This window comes from Mauremys mutica, chromosome 3 (assembly GCF_020497125.1).
Source record: "Mauremys mutica isolate MM-2020 ecotype Southern chromosome 3, ASM2049712v1, whole genome shotgun sequence".
Lineage (NCBI taxonomy): Eukaryota > Metazoa > Chordata > Testudines > Geoemydidae > Mauremys > Mauremys mutica.
The window spans coordinates 198,476,885-198,495,524 of NC_059074.1; the positions used below are offsets into that span (position 1 = coordinate 198,476,885).

Genomic DNA, 18,640 nt, shown 5'->3' on the forward strand with positions numbered 1-18,640 from the left:
CAGTACATCATGTTTTTCAGCTTCTACAGATTTTTTTTCCCCTGAAGAAAAATTACTTTAATGTCTGTGGGATCTAATTGCACAATTTTAGTAATTTTCCTAAAGACTATTTTGCTCATCTTTTTTTTTTTCCTACTTGGGGGCATTTTAAACTAACATTTTCAGTTTCCTTATTTTGTGCATTTGACAATACTTTGCACAAAATTTCCATTTGTTTATATGAAGAAAATTTTATTTTGTTTGTATGAATTTTTCCACCCAGCAGCAGGGAAGAGAAAAATAGTTTGAAAATAGACAAACATTGGCTATGGGACTCAAGTGTAGTACCTGAAAGTACTTTTAACTCATTTTTATCTAACTAGATTCAAGTTGATGGTTTCATTTTAAATCTGCATTTATAAATAAAAATGTAGTAATCAGCTAGCACCTATCGAAATCTAGATATATATTATTGTTCTCCATGGTTGCTGACTGTCACAGCCTTTTGGGGTGGCCTCTCAAGGGGCCTCAGCTTCATCTGACTGGTGGCTGGTGCCCCTTAGTTTGTTCTCGGTGAGGTCCGTGTTTGAAGCCTCACCTTCCTTTCAGCCTGTCAGCCGCTCGCTTCCTAGGCTTATCATCTCTTCCAGTTGCCTAGATGTTTGGAGGCAGCCTGGTGCAGGGTTTTCAGCACCTTGCTACCTAGGCCTTTCGGCCTCACCTTCCTTCTCTGCACTCTTGCCTTTACAGCAGGCCCTATTTCTTTTATTGGTTGCAGCCGTGGGTGTCTGCCTCCACGACTGGAAGCTCCAAGCTGCTTGCTTGTAAACAGGAGGGACTCTCCTCCCCCTTCTATGTTCAGTATGGGGCTTGGTAGACCCCATTACATATCTTCCTTGCAAGACTGAAGCCCTGCCCTGACTAGCATAGGCTACCTTCCTGGACAGAAAAATTGGTGTTGTGCTGCAAATTTCCTGCTCAGTGCTGTATCTGAAAGGTATATGGTTGTAGCAACAAATACCATCTCATGTCTGGTTTGTTTCTTTCATCACATTCAGCCAACATAAGGGAGCATGATCTGTAACTAGTGTGAACTTGTTTCCTAGGAGGTAGTACCACAGGCTCTCGATTGCTGATTTGGCAGCCAAGCACTCTTTTTCTATCACTGAGTACACTTTCCCACAGGGGGAAGAGTTTCCAGCTGATAAATGGTCACTAATTATGTGTTCCTCATTTTCTGGATGCCCAACTTGAGACCTGGGACCTGATTTGCAATGCTGAGCATTCACAGCTGCAACTGAAGTCTGTGAAGTTGTGCCTTAAACATGTAAGTGCTATATAATACCAAGTACACTGAAAAATCAGGTCCTAGATGTATTATATTGAGCACCCAAAATTAGTGAAAACTTTTTATCTTAATCTCTGTGCTGCAGCTCCCTATCTGTAAAATGGAGGTAATACCATCCCCTTACCTCATTGGGGTATTGTGAAAATAAATTCATTAAAAGTTGTGAAGCACTCAGATGCTTTAGTGATAAGTGTCATAAAAAAGCTCATAAGGAAATTAATAATTCTGTCTTCGGAGCAGGGTTTGAATATCATGTAGGAAGTAAGGCATGGGTCACACTTTGAATTATGAAAATAAAACAAAATACTGAAAAGCTCATTATTAAGTGAACACCATCTATTCTGTGCACTGAATAAGGCAGAATTTACATATTGCCCCTCTGACGTGGTTAATTACCATCCTTTACCTTATGCATGCTGGTTCAATCAAAACATCTCTATCCATCATCTTTATCTTTAGAGGGGTCAGTGTGTCCCGGTATCATCTTTGGGGAGTGTGTTTACACCATAACCTTGTATTGGGGGTGTTGTGGAATATGTTTATGTGAATACTTAATTCACGTATCGGATAGTGAACCTACATAGGCATCTGCTTTGTAATGGGGCCTGATTTTTTCTCGTAGTCTGACTCTTGCTAACTTTGCTTTATATGAGTAGGGCAAAAAAGGAGGAGAAAAAAAGAGCTAAGATGGCTGACCAGGTGACCTGTTTTGCCTGGGAATCAGAACAAAGGATGGAGGAGGGGCCCTTTGGGTGTGATGCAGTATGGGTTGCTGGAAGCAAGATTCTCTTCTGTACTGGAGACAAAGAGGGGGTCTGGGCTCAGGATTGACCCAGGCGGACTATGCTATAGATTTCTATTCTTGATGCTGACTAAGACCTTTCTGCACTGTGTTCCAGACATCTAATAAACCCTTCTGTTTTTACAATACTGTCTGAGAGTCACTCCAGTCTAAAGAGGTTGAGGATGCATTGCTCCCTTTAGGTGTGCAAGTCTCCCTCAGGTGGCCAATGTGAGGGAAACTCACAGTGTGAAACGGGTGCTGAAGGCTCCAAAGTTCGTACCTAGGAGATGGTGAAGCCTAGGGGCTTACTCCAGTGAAAGAATATGACCGTAAGGGGGTTAACACTCTAACGGTGTCCTCCCAGAGACTGTTCCAGAGCCATGCGAGAGCACCAGACCTGTGGATCTATGACAACTTTACATTTTTAAGGATTCTTGAGATACTTTACCATCTTTGGGGGTTTAACACCCAGGCCACAAAGAGATGTGGGTCAGCAACACCATAAGCAGTATTGCTCTTAGCCAGTCATCTTTTGCCAGTCATCTGACCATGCTAGGCAGCGATGCTTCTCCAGAAAAGGACAAATCACAGAGAAGATCTTCTGGGTCTAGATTTACCCAACCAGCCCATCCTCCATCTTTGGGGAAGCAGCATATTGGACTTTCATATCAAGAGCAACACACCAGTTGTGAATGTTTCAACCCAGTCTCAGTTCAGGGACAGGCAGTCTTACTTCTACAGTGCTTGGGAAAGAACTACAGACAGATGGGTTCTAACCATTGTGGAATCATGGTATGCCATATAGTTTCTTTCCATCCTGCCTTCCCATCTCTTTTCAGGGATCCCTCTCACAGACTACTGCTTCTTCAGCAGGTCCAGACTTTGTGCGCTCTGGGAGCTACAGAGGAGGTTCCTCCTTTTCACTGGGGAAAGTGATTCTACTCTCAGTACCTCCTGATCCCCAAGTCCAAGGGAGAGGTGAGACCTATCCTTGATTTCCACAGTCTTATGAAAGGAGACTCAAAGAGCTTGGCTTGTTTAGCCTAAACAAAAGAAGGCTGAGGGGAGATATGACTGCTCTTTATAAATATATCAGAGGGATAAATATCAGGAGGGAGAGGAATTATTTAAGCTTTGTACCAATGTGGACACAAGAACAAATGGATATAAACTGGACAGTAGGAAGTTTAGACTTGAAATTAGACCAAGGTTTCTAACCATTAGAGGAGTGAAGTTCTGGAACAGCCTTTCAAGAGGAGTAGTGGGGGCAAAAGACATATCTGGCTTCATGACTAAGCTTGATAAGTTTATGGAGGGGATGGTATGATGGGATAGCCTAATTCTGGCAATTAATTGATCTTTGATTATTAGCAGGTAAATATGCCCAATGGTCTGTGATGGGATGTTAAATGGGGTGGGATCTGAGTTACTACAGAGAATTCTTTCCTGGGTGCTGGCTGGTGAGTCTTGCCCACATGCTCAGGGTTTAACTGATCGCCATATTTGGGGTCAGGAAGGAATTTTCCTCCAGGGCAGATTGGCAGAGGCCCTGGAGGTTTTTCGCCTTCCTCTGCAGCTTGGGGCATGGGTCACTTGCTGGAGCATTCTTTGCACCTTGAGGTCTTTAAAACACAATTTGAGGACTTCAGTAACTCAGACATAGGTTAGGAGTTTGTTACAGGAGTGGGTGGGTGAGATTCTGTAGCCTGCATTGTGTAGGAGGTCAGACTAGATGATCACAATGGTCCCTTCTGACCTTAAAGTCTGTGAGTCTAATACATCAAGTATATGAGATTCCACATGGTTACCCTGGCAACTATTCTTCCCCCATCAAATCACAACTTGTCTGTTGCTCTCGATCTTCAGGATGCCTATTTCTGTGTGGTGGTTTTCCCAGGCCACAGGAAATTTCTGAGATTCCTTGTTGCCAGTAAACACTATCAGTACACAGTACTCTCCTTTGGCCTGCCATCCAGCCCATGCATCTTTACCAAATGCATGACTGGTAGTGGCCTATCTCAGAAGGAGGGGAATTCATGTCTTCCCCTATATAGATGATTGGCTAATGAGAGGCAGATCTGAGGAATAAATCCTCAGTCATGTCCACTTCACTGTGGACTTCTTTCATTGATTGGAGTTGATTGTGAACAAAGCAAAGTCAGCAGTGACTCCAGCTCAAAAAATGGAGTTCACTGGGGCCGTACAAGTCTCTATGAATTCGAAGGTCTCTCTCTGACATGAGCAATTCCAGTTGAGTTACTTACCTGTATAGTAACTGCTGTTCTTTGAAACGTGGGTGCAGACATGCATTCCATGATCCAGCCTCCATCTCAGAGCCTCCAGACATGGATTCCAGTGTGAAGGAACTGAGGGGTTTTGGGGCACCGCTGCCCTTGTATAGCCATGGGAGGGACTACAAGGTCCAAAGGCTAGGCACTGCTTCGATGGATACCGCTAAGCAAAGTTCTCTGGCTTCAGTTTGCTGGGTGCCTGTATGCCTGAGTTGAATACTTCTCAAAGAGCAACAGTTACAATACAGATAAATACCCATCTTTTTGCAAGAAAGTTGTCAATGTTTAAAGAGAAGGGAATTTAAAAGTTATTCATTTCTCGGTCAAAACAAAGTGTTACTAGAAGTTGCCATCATAAAAACATTTTTATATAGTATGCTTGTGAAGTACAGATTCCCTGTAAAATTTAATTGCAAAAGTTATATGCTAAATGAGTTGTGTAGTACTCTACACTTAATATTTCACTTTAAAAATAGTACTTAAATAGTTATACAATGTAATTAAATCTGTTAAATTTGCATTATATGCTACAAAAAGGAAGAAAGCTGTTAGTTTTATACTGCATGATAAATGACTGTAGTGCCCATTTTCCCCCTTGCATTTACGTGTATCACAATTATAAAACACAAATTGTAAGGTGAAGACACGATTCCAATTAGATACTATCAACTAGTTTTTAGAGAAAGTGGTTTTTTTGCTACACACAAGGATTTATATTATGTAATGTAACTGAACATTTATTTTAACTTTGAGTTGTGTTCAAATTACTTCCTCCAATTTTGCTCTAATTTAAAAGAAAGTCACAGCTTTTTTGCTCAGCCCAGAATTTTGAAAGTTTGAAGAGTATAATTAAAGTTATCAATTCTGATTCTGTAATGAAAAGTGTTTTAATTTGTGACACTAGTGCTGTAAAAGAGATATACAAAAATTTTAAATAGGTTTACAACTTGTTTAAATAACAATAATAAAAGTAATATTTTAACAAAGTATTTTTGGCCCAAATTCGGAATCAAGATCTGCTTCTATGGACCCCTGATTGATTTCAACGGGACTCTGTGCAGGCGCAAAGTCCATGCTAAAGAATTCCAATGTAGATCTGTGCTCTTTAATAGTAAGCATAAGATATTTACTTCTGACTGTTTAACCAGTATTTATATCATATTGGAAAACCAGTTTACATTCACTCTGTTTGGGCTTTGGCACTGCTAGTGTCACAAATATTAGCTTTTAGTAACATGGATACCTTCAGATATTAAATTTAATATTAATTTAAAACTTAATGTACCTCTCACTTGTTATTTATGCTGAGAATTACATTTTACCTTTTGAACTCTCAAACTTCTGGGTGCAGTTTTCATGTAATGACATTATGCCTATTGGGAAATGGTATTGAGCATTAGTTAGCTACAACCCTTTGATCATTTATTCTGCTGTTAACAAATATGTATAATGTGCTGGTTTGCTTGTCTTGGGCAAATAAAATAAAGCTTTAGGCAGGTAATTACAAGTTTAGTCGGTTGATTAGTTTAGTTGGTAGTTTTGTAACTAAAGGATAAAATAAGGAAATACAGTCACATATTCCCTTGGCTTCATTGGTTTTAATCCATTTGGTCAGGCAAATAAATTTTGGTCCATCAAATAATATAATAATTCACCTGTCAGACAAAAAAAAGTGTGTTGGTATATTTGCTCATGTAGCTTACTATAAAGCTGCCATTTTATGTTAAGTCATATGTCCAATACCACAAATTACACTTAGCTGTAATGCCCATTTCTAGCCACACTAGCAAATAGGGGAATAAAACATCAATTCAGTAAGGATGGAATAATTATAAAGATTTTTTTCTAGGGAGAAGTCTAAGCGGCTTATCTTTCTGTTAAGAAGATTAATAATTGTATTTTCTAGTTTTTTAGGTGCTAACCTGTGTTTACTTAGCTTTTATCAGATACCTACCATTAATGTCAGTGAATAAGTTTTCAAAGTCTAAGGTCCTGTCTACAAATTGTAATTTCTACTGCTTAGGAGACCTTGTCCACAGGTCAGTCTTGCAGTGTAAATGGGAATGAACTATATTTTCAGATATTTTTCAAAAATACCTCAGTTAAATAATATTAGCTAGTTAGTGGGGCAGTTAGGGAAGTCATTTACAGATTTTTTTAAAAAATTAATAATTCATATCCAATAAATTGTGTGCATTGGTATGTAACTATGATGTATTGTTACCTAGGGTTATCTGAACCTAAAGCTGTGGTAATTAATCTCTGTTTTCCAGCGGTGTCAGGAAATAAATCAGTGGGGGACACAGCACCTCTGTCTGATAAATGATTGGTACACCCAAGAGTGCTTCTACCCAAAAATCCTTGTTTTTGTTTAGTATAAAGCATACATCTAAAATAGAAATAGTCTTAGGACACCCCAAAAATAGTTACCCCAAGACTGAGGTGGCATCAAACGACAACATCAGGGTGGTCAGCCTCTCTCCTAGCTGCTGGGGAGTTTGTCAGTGACTCCTTGTTTGTTAAAAAACAAAACAAACAAACAGCCAAAAAAACCATCTCCAAAGTATCAGAGGGGTAGCCGTGTTAGTCTGGATCTGTAAAAGCAGCAAAGAGTCCTGTGACACCTTATAGACTAACAGACGTATTGGAGCATGAGCTTTCGTGGGTGAATACCAGAAGTGGGTATTCACCCACGAAAACTCATGCTCCAATACGTCTGTTAGTCTATAAGGTGCCGCAGGACTCTTTGCTGCTTCTCCAAAGCAAACTCTAAGTAAACGCTCTATAGATTTTCTCAGAACAAAGCACATAACTCATAGTAACCCCTACTAGACTAAATTTCCCTAGCAATAGCCAATAATAGTTCATTCTTCTTCTTCTAAGCAAAGTAGCCTCAGTAAAAGCTTACGAACATTGGCACCCAGAATCAAGATCAGTTTTCCACACTCCCCACCACTTCTCATGAATCTGTCCTTTCACTTTATCTGTCTTAGTTAGTAAAACTGCAGTTTGCAGCTGTTAGTTCTGTCTGAGCCAAGGCCAGGTTTCTCCTGATGCTGTAGTTTTCTCCTTTCCAGCTTATGGGGGCTAAGTGCACAAGATGCTGTGGGTTATATCAAATCCAGTTCTCTCATAACACTCTCACCTTTACACTTTTCCTTTCTTCCCCTATCTTATAGTGTGTTGTATCTTTTTTCTACAGAGTTTATCACAGTGGGGACCCATTCCTTATAGAAAAATATTATAAATGTAAAGGTCAGACAGTTCTCCTAAAGAAAATACAGGATTTTTTCAACATTGCTGAAGTAGTGGCATGATTGTTTTTCAGGTTATTCGCAGGTGGTAGCACTGCAGGCTAACCACAGAGGGGCAATTCAGTTCATGCTTACTCATGTAGGGAGCTGCAGAGATGACATTCATTATTCCAGCCCAGGAGCTGGAAGAGCTGTCATGGAGTCCCGCAGAATTACACTACACTTAAATTTACCTCCTAACCTGTGGTAAAGGTAATCTCCTCCAGCCCCTACAGTGGTCCCTGCACCAAGCCTGGAAGCCTTTGTAACTGAACCTCTGTACAAGGGGTCTGTGCTGTGCATTCACAGTTGAATTTCATCTCTGACATTGTCCATATATTCTAACTAGGATCCTATATTCTAATATGTTAGAATTATCTGCAAAGACTCAGTTAAAAGAATAATAAAATTTGTCTCTATATGCAAGAGTACATTCTGTTTGCTCAGAAATTAAATTTATAACAAAAAATAGATGTTCTGATGGCTTTTGTTATTTTCAGAAACAGAAAAAAGTTTTGAAAACCAGAAGGAAAAAAATGTTTCAAAACAGGTAAGTACATCTCAAGGTGGAGTTTGTGGGTTGTTTGCTTGGGGGTTTCCTCCCAAACTAACTATGCTGTGTAGTAATCGTGAAATATGGACATTGTCTATTATTCTTTTAATCAGTGTAAAATGTTGCTTTAAATAAGGAATTTACACTAGTCTGAGGCCAGGGACTCACTGTGTTCTGTTGTGGACCACTGACAGAACAGCACTGAGATACTAGAACGAATTTTTAAGCCCAACATCTCAGAAACCATTAGATTTAGAAAGCATTCCACCGTGGGATAGTTGGAAATCCCCATTTTGCTACTACGTTAATGGTGCATCTAAAGTGGGGAAAAAGCTAGTCAGGGGTCGGCAACCTTTCAGAAGTGGTGTGCCGAGTCTTCATTTATTCACTCTAATTTAAGGTTTCGCGTGCCAGTAATACATTTTAATGTTTTTAGAAGGTCTCTTTCTATAAGTCTATAATATGTAACTAAACTATTGTTGTATGTAAAGTAAATAAGGTTTTTTAAATGTTTAAGAAGCTTCATTTAAAATTAAATTAAAATGCACATCTTCCCGGACCGGTGGCCAGGACCCGGGCAGTGTGAGTGCCACTGAAAATCAGCCATAGGTGCCTAGGTTGCCTACCCCTGAGCTAGATAGTAATCAGAATCATTCAACTTTAAGGTCTGATGTCTTGCAACATCCTAAGTGTAGCAACACTTGAAAGACTAGTGCAAGTGCTTTCAAGATCGGAAAGCCTTTCCATGCACTAGTCTCATGCCAGTGGTGGGGTGGGGGGATCCCTGAAACCCATGTAGGATTGTTCTAGGATGAGGATATACAAACAAATTTTGAAAAGTGGCCACTAATTTTGGATTTCTCAGATTTGAGGTCCAATATTAACTCACCTTGAGCTTGATTTGCTGAACATCTGCATCCCCCATTGACCTAAAATGAAATGAGCATTCAGCACTTCTGAAAGTCAGGTTCAGGTTCCCTGATTCAGTGCCCACTGAAGTCAATGGAAAGGATCCTATTGATTTCAGTGGGTACTGGATCTAACTCTAGCTATCTCAGACTGGACTCCCCAAAACTGAAGCACCCATAACCGGCAGATACTTTTGAATATTTTGGCCTCAGTTGACTAAGTGGTTGTGCAACCTTTTTATACCATAATTACTTACCAAATGTGATCAATTATGAGCTTAAAGCTGCAGCTGTGGTATATGTAAAATATGTTTATCAAATTTGCCTGGATAACACACACAATTATTTTTTATTAGTGCACTTCTTGAAATGTTAGCCCATTTTGTGAAGAACTGTAGTTGAATTTTAATATTTTTGCTTGAAATAAAAAAGTTATATGGAAGAAACTGTATTATGTGCTTATGGTTTTGTTACAGAGAGAAATGTTTTCATAAACCTCCTTTCAATTCTAATCTTTTTTTTTGTTAAACATTTGTCTATTTTATACTGTATCATGTTTGCTTTTGTAGCCATTCTTCAAGTGAAGCAATATACTTCTTATCTGAACATCAATCTGAAAGCAATGTTCATTTGTTAAATAATTCAGCTATTTCTGTGGACATTTCTTAGAATACATTTGAGAAATAAATCTGATTTCTGAATTGGTAAACATTAAGGTAAACAGCAGCAAGAGAAATATTATGTTCAACATGGGAGACACTTACAATTTATGAAACAGTACCAGAATTCTGCATTTGAGTTCTGCATCCTAATTTTTTAAAAGATTATTATGGTAGGCTGTCATGACTAAGATTCCAAGACAGTTCCCATTATAATTTATGTTTTTTAAGTCAAGTTTCTTAATCTCTTATTTGATAAAGTCTATGCCTGGTTTCAGTCTAGAAGTAAATACTTCTGGAACATTTCAGCAAAATTCTTTTAGCCATTTTTTCAGCTACAGGAGAGATTAGAATCCATAGTTTTTTCCTGTGTGCTGAGCAATGACAGAACACCTTTAACATGCCTCCTTACACCTTAACAAGCTTTCTGATTTGGGGTTTCTTGGGAGAGTGTGGAGGAGCTTTGCAGCTGCCTAAGCAGCTCTCTTTACTAAGAGTATTCATGAAGGGGCACTGTGGCTGCTTTGTGGCTCCTTTTTACCAGGATAGCCAGCACATATTGGTTAAAAAACAACTGTCTAACTCAGGGGTGGGCAAAATATGGCCCGCGGGCCAGATCTGGCCTAACATTTCTTTCCAGGCCGCCAGGCTCTTTGGCCTCCCCCTCATGCTCTCCGGGCCACTAAAAGTCCCACAGTGCAGCGGGGCATTCAGGCAGGCTGCCTGCCATGGCCCCAAGCCACTCCCCGAAGCGGAAGGCTGCTGCTGGCATGTCTCTGTGCGCCCCTGATAGGGAGGGAGGTGGCTCCACGCACTGCCCCCACCTCCAGCACTGTCCTCACAGCTCTCATTGGAATCTGGCCAATGGGAGCTGCGGGGGTAGTTCTTGCAGGCAGTGCGCAGAGACCCACTTCCTCCCTCCCCCTAAGGGGTGCACAGAGACGTGCCAGCAGCAGCCGGCCGCAGCCACTTCCGAGAGTGGCCATGGCATGCAGGCAACCTGCCTGAGCCCTGCTGTGCCTCCAGCTGGGCACCACCTGTACTAAGCACCTCCTGGCCAAAGCCTGCATCTCGCACCCCCTCCCGCACCCCAATCCCCTGCCCCAGGTCAGAACCTCCTCCTGCACCCAAACTCCCTCCCAGACCCCGTGACACCTCCTGCAGCCCAATTCCCTGCCCCAGCCTGGAACCCCCTCCTGCACTAAACTCTCTCCCAAAGTCCACACCCCTCACCCTCTCCTGCATCCCAATGCTGTGCACCAGCCCAGAGCTCCCTCCTACACCCAAACTCCCTCCCAGACCCCGCACTCCCTCCATTAACATAGTAGAAATGTGCAGCCTGTGATGACTTACCAAAATGTGTGTAGTGGCCTCCCTGTGAAAATTATTTCCCACCCCTGGTCTAACTCTTCCCTTGTAGCTTTCTGGGGACTTTGAAGTCCATGGGCCAGGTCCTCAATTTATGTAAGTCAATGAAGCTACACTGGTTTATGGCAGCTGAGGATCTGACCTGTCAAGTTCAAAGCCTCCAATAATTTTTGCGGGGATGTCATCTTGTAGTCTAGTAAATGGTGGTAATTTCCATTTGGTGTCCTCCATTTGTTAACAAAACTCTATTGCTTTTCACGCATCAATTTTAGGTACCTTCTCCTGTCCCAAAAACATATGTTAATCCAGTATTTCTTTTAGCATCTCTATCCTCTTGAATTAATGGCTTTAATATTCAAACAATATCAGTGAAAGGGACTTTGTGACATTTAGTGGAATAGTTTCTCCCTGATGAGTGTTTTGTACCAACAGGAACCAGCTATTTGGACAAGCAGAAGTTAGCTATGTAAACTGTATTGAGCCCAATTCTCTCTGTGATCTCAGCCTCTCTATGCTTCTCTGCTTGCATAAAGAGGGTCGTAATAGCCCCCCAGGGAAAACTCCAAGTGTCATGAGGTTCCTCAATCAATGTAGAGCTGACAGAACAGCTCTACATCAGTCCTCAACACTGTATGTCACATCTAGATGTAGCAGGTAAAATTCACATTCAACAATAGCCAACATCAGTTATAGTTTCTTTGAATATATATAGTATTTTGTGTTCCTATTCTTCTGCATAAATGTACAGCTTAATATAATGTCAAAGTATATCATAACATTTATAAGCTGCACATAGGGTGACCAGATGTCCCGATTTTATAGGGACAGTCCTGATAATTTGAGGCTTTGTCTTATATAGGTGCCTATTGCCCCCACATCTCCTGTCCCGATTTTTCACACTTGCTGTCTGGTCACCCTGGCTGCACAACTACTAAATTAATGGCATATCAGAAACCTAATTTTGATTATTCTGTGTGACTAATGTTCATTGCATTACTATAATAAGTTTACATAATCTTGCCTCTTTGAAATATGAATATTTGCTTTATTTTGAAATAGTTTCTGTAAAATATGGAACAGCAGAGTGCAATTCCATTTGCCTTTGCCATTTGATGATGATGCATGTTAGACATGCGAGTGAACAAAAAGATAAATTAACTATGGCGTTGCTAAGAGGACACAATGCTTCTCCTAATAAATTCTTTGCCTCTTTCCAAAGGGTCACAGCTATTTTTTCAGCTTAGGGCTGGCTTACTGCCTAGAGCAAAATTGGTTTTAATAGACTTACACAAGCTTAAGAAAAGATGATCTAGTAATGTTTCATATTCAAAATATGAAAAAAACCTTCCAGAGAAAATAGAAAAGTGCAGCAACTGAACCATCTCATGCAAGTATAATTTCACCTGGAGGTAAAAGATATATATGCATGAACAAGATTCTCAGGCTGTAGAGAACAAATTATTTAAATATAATATTGTCAAGATTAGATTGATTGTAGTCACTTTGGTGGAAGTATTTAAAAAGAATTAAATTCAGTTAAAAGGGTAGGGGAATTCCAGCCACTAGTCCAGCTAAATTTTCTTGTCTCAGATCACTATTATTAAATAGCAAGTTTCACTGTGAAAGGAGAAAAAGAAACAAGGAAAATCCTGAATTAGAAGGCTTTCATATCAGTTATTCCCAGAGAATGGAGATTCCTATGCTGAGATAAGCCAAGTTTACACTAGACTATGCAAGCAGCCAGACATTTAGACAAGTCATTTTAGTGGTGGGCAATACCATAACACAGGTATCAAAGCAAAACATTAGGTGGCTGTTATAAGGCATTAATTCACTCTAAGCAGGATCTCTAGGACCTTTTAATATCAAGCGTACAAGGAAAGGCCTAACCTGAATGGACATGTGTGTATGTAGAGGTAGAGGTGTAGCCACATTAGGCCTATGATATTAGAGAGACAAGATAGGTGAGGTAATATCTTTTATTGGACCAACTTCTGTTGGTAAGAGACAAGCTTTCAAAAGATATTACCTAACTTACCCTGTCTCTATAACTGTTGGCAGGATCATAGGAACTCTATCACCACTTTGGAAAGGAATCTCAGGCTTTGTCTACACTACCGCGGCAAGTCGACTTAAGTTACGCTACTTCAGTTATGTGAATAATGTAACTCAAGTCAATGTAGCTTAGGTTGACTTACTGCAGTGTCTGCACTGCGCTGTGTCGATGGGAGATGCTCTCCCACCGACTTCCCTTACTCTTCTCAGGGAGCTGGAGTACAGACAGTCTTCAGACTTATGACACAATTGGTTCCTTACACTTAAGTCAGAACTGCAATCTACTCCATTGCGGGACTGAGCTTTGTAAACTAAAAACCTATCATTGTAAGTTGAATCAGGGTGTCAATGTAGAAGCGTTGTAAGTGATGTTCGTTGTAACTCAAACATCATAAAGTTGAGGGCTGCCCGTATTGAAGTTGACAGGAGAGCGCTCTGCCACTGACTCAGTGGGTCTTCACCAGACCCATTGATTGCAGCAGCACCGATCTACCAGTAAGTATAGACTGTATCCTTGTAAACTTTTGCATAAGGTAGCTCGCTTATAAAAGTGTGGACCTCACTCATGCTGAGCGGAAGTTACTGCCATCAGGAAGAAGCTTCCACATAAGAAACTTGTACTCATACATACTCAGTGATTCAAAAGGAGTTTATCAGTTAAAATCAGACACTTGCCAGTACCTTCAAGAAGGCATAATTTGGCATCAAGGCACGTGGAACAAAAATGATCTTTATTTTTAATGCACTGCTTTTGTACTATATTCAGAATTTCTTTGATTATTTTATAGTACTGACAAGAATGTTAACAGGTTTCAGAGTGGTAGCCGTGTTAATCTGTATCAGCAAAAACAACGAGGAGTCCTTGTGGCACCTTAGACACTAACAAATTTATTTGAGCATAAGCTTTCGTGGGCTAGAACCCACTTTGTCGGATGCATGAAGTGAAAAATACAGGAGCAGGTATAAATACATGAAAGGATGGGGGTTGCTTTACCAAGTGTCATGTCAGTCTAACGAGATAAATTTATACCTGCTCCTGTATTTTTCACTTCATGCGTCCAATGAAGTGGGTTTTAGCCCATGAAAGCTTATGCCAAAATGAATTTGTTAGTCTCTAAGATGCCACAAGGACTCCTCGTTGTTTTTACAAGAATGTTAAATGCTTCACAGAAACAGTCTTTGCTCTGACAAGTTACTCCTGGGGGAATTCTGCACCAAAAAATTAATAATTCTTCAAAATTCTGCATATTTTGTCACAATAACACAATGTAATCATTCCAGTTTCAATTATATTGGTAATTTTTTTCAAAATATCTGTCAGCAAGTATGTCTGTATTGTTACAGACCGAAAAAAAAAAGTTTTTTTTTACACCAATAGGCATATTAATACAGAACTTGAGTAATTAATTTAAATGACAATGCAGAAATATATTTCCTGTACCTGTCAGAAGTGGAGCAATGGATGGGGGAGGCAGGGGTAATGGAGGAGCTGAGGGAGTGAGAAGGAGCCTGGAAGGTTGTTGGGTGTGGGTGGGAGAAGTATGCTACTGACTTTTATGGTGCCAAAGTGGCCTTTGGTGGGCAAAAGGCGCAACTGCAGAATTTCTGGGGCAGAAAGTATTTTCTGCAGGGAAAAATGTTCTGCACCAGACATGATTTCTGCGTGTACTTAGTCATGCAGAATTCCCCCAGGAGTAATAAGTAGGGGGATCTCTGAATCTAAAAACCATGAGCTTCTACTGCATGAGCTAAAAGACCCTGGTCTGTTATGGGAAATGATAATGACTCCTTTTTTTATTAAGGAATCATCAATAAATACATTGACTACGCACCCTGTTGATGATCACGAAATTTGCTGCTATGAATTTTGGCATCCGTAGTTTTACTTAACCTGAAAATCAACATGGTACAGTGTTTTTAATGTAGACTTTAACCCAAACAATTGATATATGCTAGGGTTGTCAATTAATTGCAGTTAACTCACGCAATTAACTCAAAAAATTAATTGTGATTAATCGCATTGTTAAACAATAAAATACAAATTGAAATTTATTAAATATTTTGGATGTGTTTCTATATTTTCAAACATTGATTTAAATTACACCACAGAATACAAAGTGTACAGTGCTCACTTTATATTATTTTTATTTCAAATATTTGCACCATAAAAACGATAAACAAAAGAAATATTTTTCAATTCACCTCACACAAGTACCATAATGCTATCTTTTTATCGTGAAAGTACAACTTACAAATGTAGATTTTTTTTGTTACATAACTGCACTCAAAAACAAAACAATGTAAAACTGTAGAGCCTACAAGTCCACTCAGTCCTACTTCTTATTTAGCCAATTACTAAGACAAACAAAGCAGCAAAGAATCCTGTGGCACCTTATAGACTAACAGACATTTTGCAGCATGAGCTTTCGTGGGTGAATACCCACTTCTTCGGATGTATTCACCCACGAAAGCTCATGCTGCAAAACGTCTGTTAGTCTATAAGGTGCCACAGGATTCTTTGCTGCTTTTACAGAACCAGACTAACACGGCTACCCCTCTGATACTAAGACAAACAAGTTTGTTTACAGTTACGGGAGATAATGCTGCCCGCTGTTTATTTACAACGTCACCTGAAAGTGAGAATAGGCGTTCACCTGGCACTTTTATAGCCAGCATTGTAAGGTATTTACATGCCAGATACGCTAAACATTCGTATGCCCCTTCATGCTTCGGCCACCATTCCAGAGATCGTGCTTCCATGCTGATGACGCTTGTATTAATTAGATTTGTGACTGAACTCCTTGGGGCAAAATAGTATGTCTCCTGCTGTGTTTTACCCGCATTTTGCCATATATTTCATGTTATAGTAGACTCGGATGATGACCCCAGCACATGTTCATTTTAAGAATGCTTTCACTGCAGATTTGACAAAACACAAAGAAGGTACCAATATGAGATTTTTAAAGATAGTTACCGCACTCAACCCAAGATTTAAGTATCTGAAGTGCCTTCCAAAATCTGAGAGAGACGAGGTGTAGACCATGCTTTCAGAAGTCTTAAAAGAACAAGACTCTGATGTGGAAACTACAGAATCCAAACCACCAAAAAAGAAAATCAACCTTCTGCTGGTAGCATCTGACTCAGATGATGAAAGTGAATATGCGTCTGCACTGCTTTGGATCATTATCGAGCAGAACCCATTATCAGCATGGACACATGTCCTCTGGAATGGTTGAAGATGAAGGGACAGATGAATCTTTAGCGCATCTGGCACATAAATATCTTGCGACACCGGCCACAGCAGTGCCATGCGAACATCTGTTCTCACTTTCAGGTGACATTGTAAACAAGAATCTCCTGCAAGTGAAAACAAACTTGTTTATCTGAACAAGAAGTAGAACTGAATGGATGTTTAGGCTCTAAAGTTTTACATAGAATTATGTACAAAAAATATGCATTCGAAAATAAAACTACATTTGTAAGTTCAACTTTCATGATAAAGAGATTACATTACAGTACTTGTATGAGGTGAATTGAAAAATACTATTTTGTTTTTTTACAGCACAAATATTTGTAATGAAAATAAATATAAAGTGAGCACTGTATACTTTGTGTTCTGTGTTGTAATTGAAATCAATATATTTTAAAATGTAGAAAACATCCAAAAATGTTTAAATAAATCATATTCTATTATTGTTTAACAGTGTGATTAATCGCAGTTAAATTTTTTAATCACTCGACAGCCCTAATGTATGCATACCATCTCAGAATTAGCTACGCTGAATTCTGGTAATGTTTTATTTACAGGATTTGGGGTTTAACATGTGTTGCAAATATGGTTCAGTAGCTCATATGGTAGCATAATAAGACTATGTTTAATTTATATACATTATATGAATTGAGAATAAAAGTGGGTAAAGAATTGCAACAAAGCACACATGTAATTTCATGTATGAATCCTAATGTAATTTATATATAATACTGGAATAAAGACAGCTTAATATCCATGTAAGATTTATCAGAAACATTAAACGAGTTTTGAAGAAAAAAAATGTATGCAACTTATTTTTTCAGGAAGCACTGAATGAAAGTCAACTATTAACAATGCAAGATACATTTTCTTCACAAGGTAATAGATTTGGTTGTAAGTACATATCTTTTATACACTCCCTCAGCTTATGTAGAGTGGTGTTTGATTAAGACAGCATTTACTAGAACTATCCAAGCTTTCTAAAAGGTAGATATTTATTGATAAATATTTTAAGCTAAATAAGCTTGAAAGGTTTCTGATTTTTCATGTATTTGTGATATGCCATGTCCATTCCACATACTACCTCTAGTTAATGCAATATTAACAGTTTGCTGTTAATTGTCAAAATGATGATCTTTTGTCAAATTTGTCAAAATGATGAGACTAATGTCTCTTCTATCCTTAGTTTATTTGAAAACGCCACAACACATTATATACAAAAAAATGGTATTCATAATGCAAGCAAAGGGAACTACAATCTCATTCTGCACAGTAGGGGGTGATCCTTGTGTGGAGTACCCCCTCACATGGAGCGCATGAGTCACAATCTGCCCTATTATGTTCATAATAGCAAAGCACTAAGGGTGAATTCTTGGCCTCATCCAAATCAATGGAAGGTTTGTGATTGATTTCTCTGGGGTCAAGATTTCACAATTCAGCAAAAATACTTAAGCACATACTTAATTCTGAATATGTGCTAAATTCCATCAATATGCAGCAAAGTGCTTAAAAATTTGCTTAAACTTTTAAGTAGATGCCTAAAAGTATCCTTAAAATTAGGACCATGTTCAATGTATTTTTAGCAATGAAATACAGAGCTTAGAGGCTGATTTGCATCTTCACCCAAAATAACTGCAATCTTTTCATACTCATTTACCAAAGTAAAAAGCATCAATGATAATGGAAGGAATGGTTTGTGTTTTTTAAGATTGAAATATTATTTTCTTTTATAGTATTTGAAAAGTTCACTGAAGATTTTTATACCTGTAAATCATTTATTTGCTAGATGTTTTTTGTAAAAAGTTTGATTTTGAATAATCCATCATATATTCACAAAGAATGAGCCTTGTGGCTAGGTACTGTGGAGATGGTATTTTTTCTTGGCATCATAATTTGCTTTTAACTCAGTAGCTTTACTATGTTGTTCTTACAATGATCTTTTCTCATTTTTAATATATAAGACCGTGTACTTTAATCAGATTAAAGTCCCTTCTGAGCCTAATTTCTGACAGACCCCTCTTGTTAGTAATTAATCCTTAATGTCTCTCTAAGGTGCAATAGAAACTGAGTTTCTGTTTATAAGCCTGATTTTGGCCTAGTCTCTAAAATTAAAATTGATAGTTTACATCTGGGGCCAGCCAATATTGGATTT

At 39.0% G+C, this 18,640-nt stretch overlaps 1 protein-coding gene across 6 annotated transcripts in view; it reads left to right on the forward strand.

The window, feature by feature from the left end:
• Positions 1–18,640, forward strand: part of SEL1L2 (SEL1L2 adaptor subunit of ERAD E3 ligase) — an 82,283-nt gene that overhangs the window by 3,623 nt on the left and 60,020 nt on the right. For 4 of the 6 annotated variants that reach the window (XM_045008762.1, XM_045008763.1, XM_045008766.1 and 1 more), the window contains exons 2-3: positions 8,196–8,245; positions 17,313–17,382. In XM_045008762.1, coding sequence (XP_044864697.1) covers positions 8,196–8,245; positions 17,313–17,382 — 120 coding nt within the window. The remainder of the gene's footprint in view (positions 1–8,195; positions 8,246–17,312; positions 17,383–18,640) is intronic. The other 2 variants (XM_045008764.1, XM_045008765.1) reach the window with 1 other exon arrangement.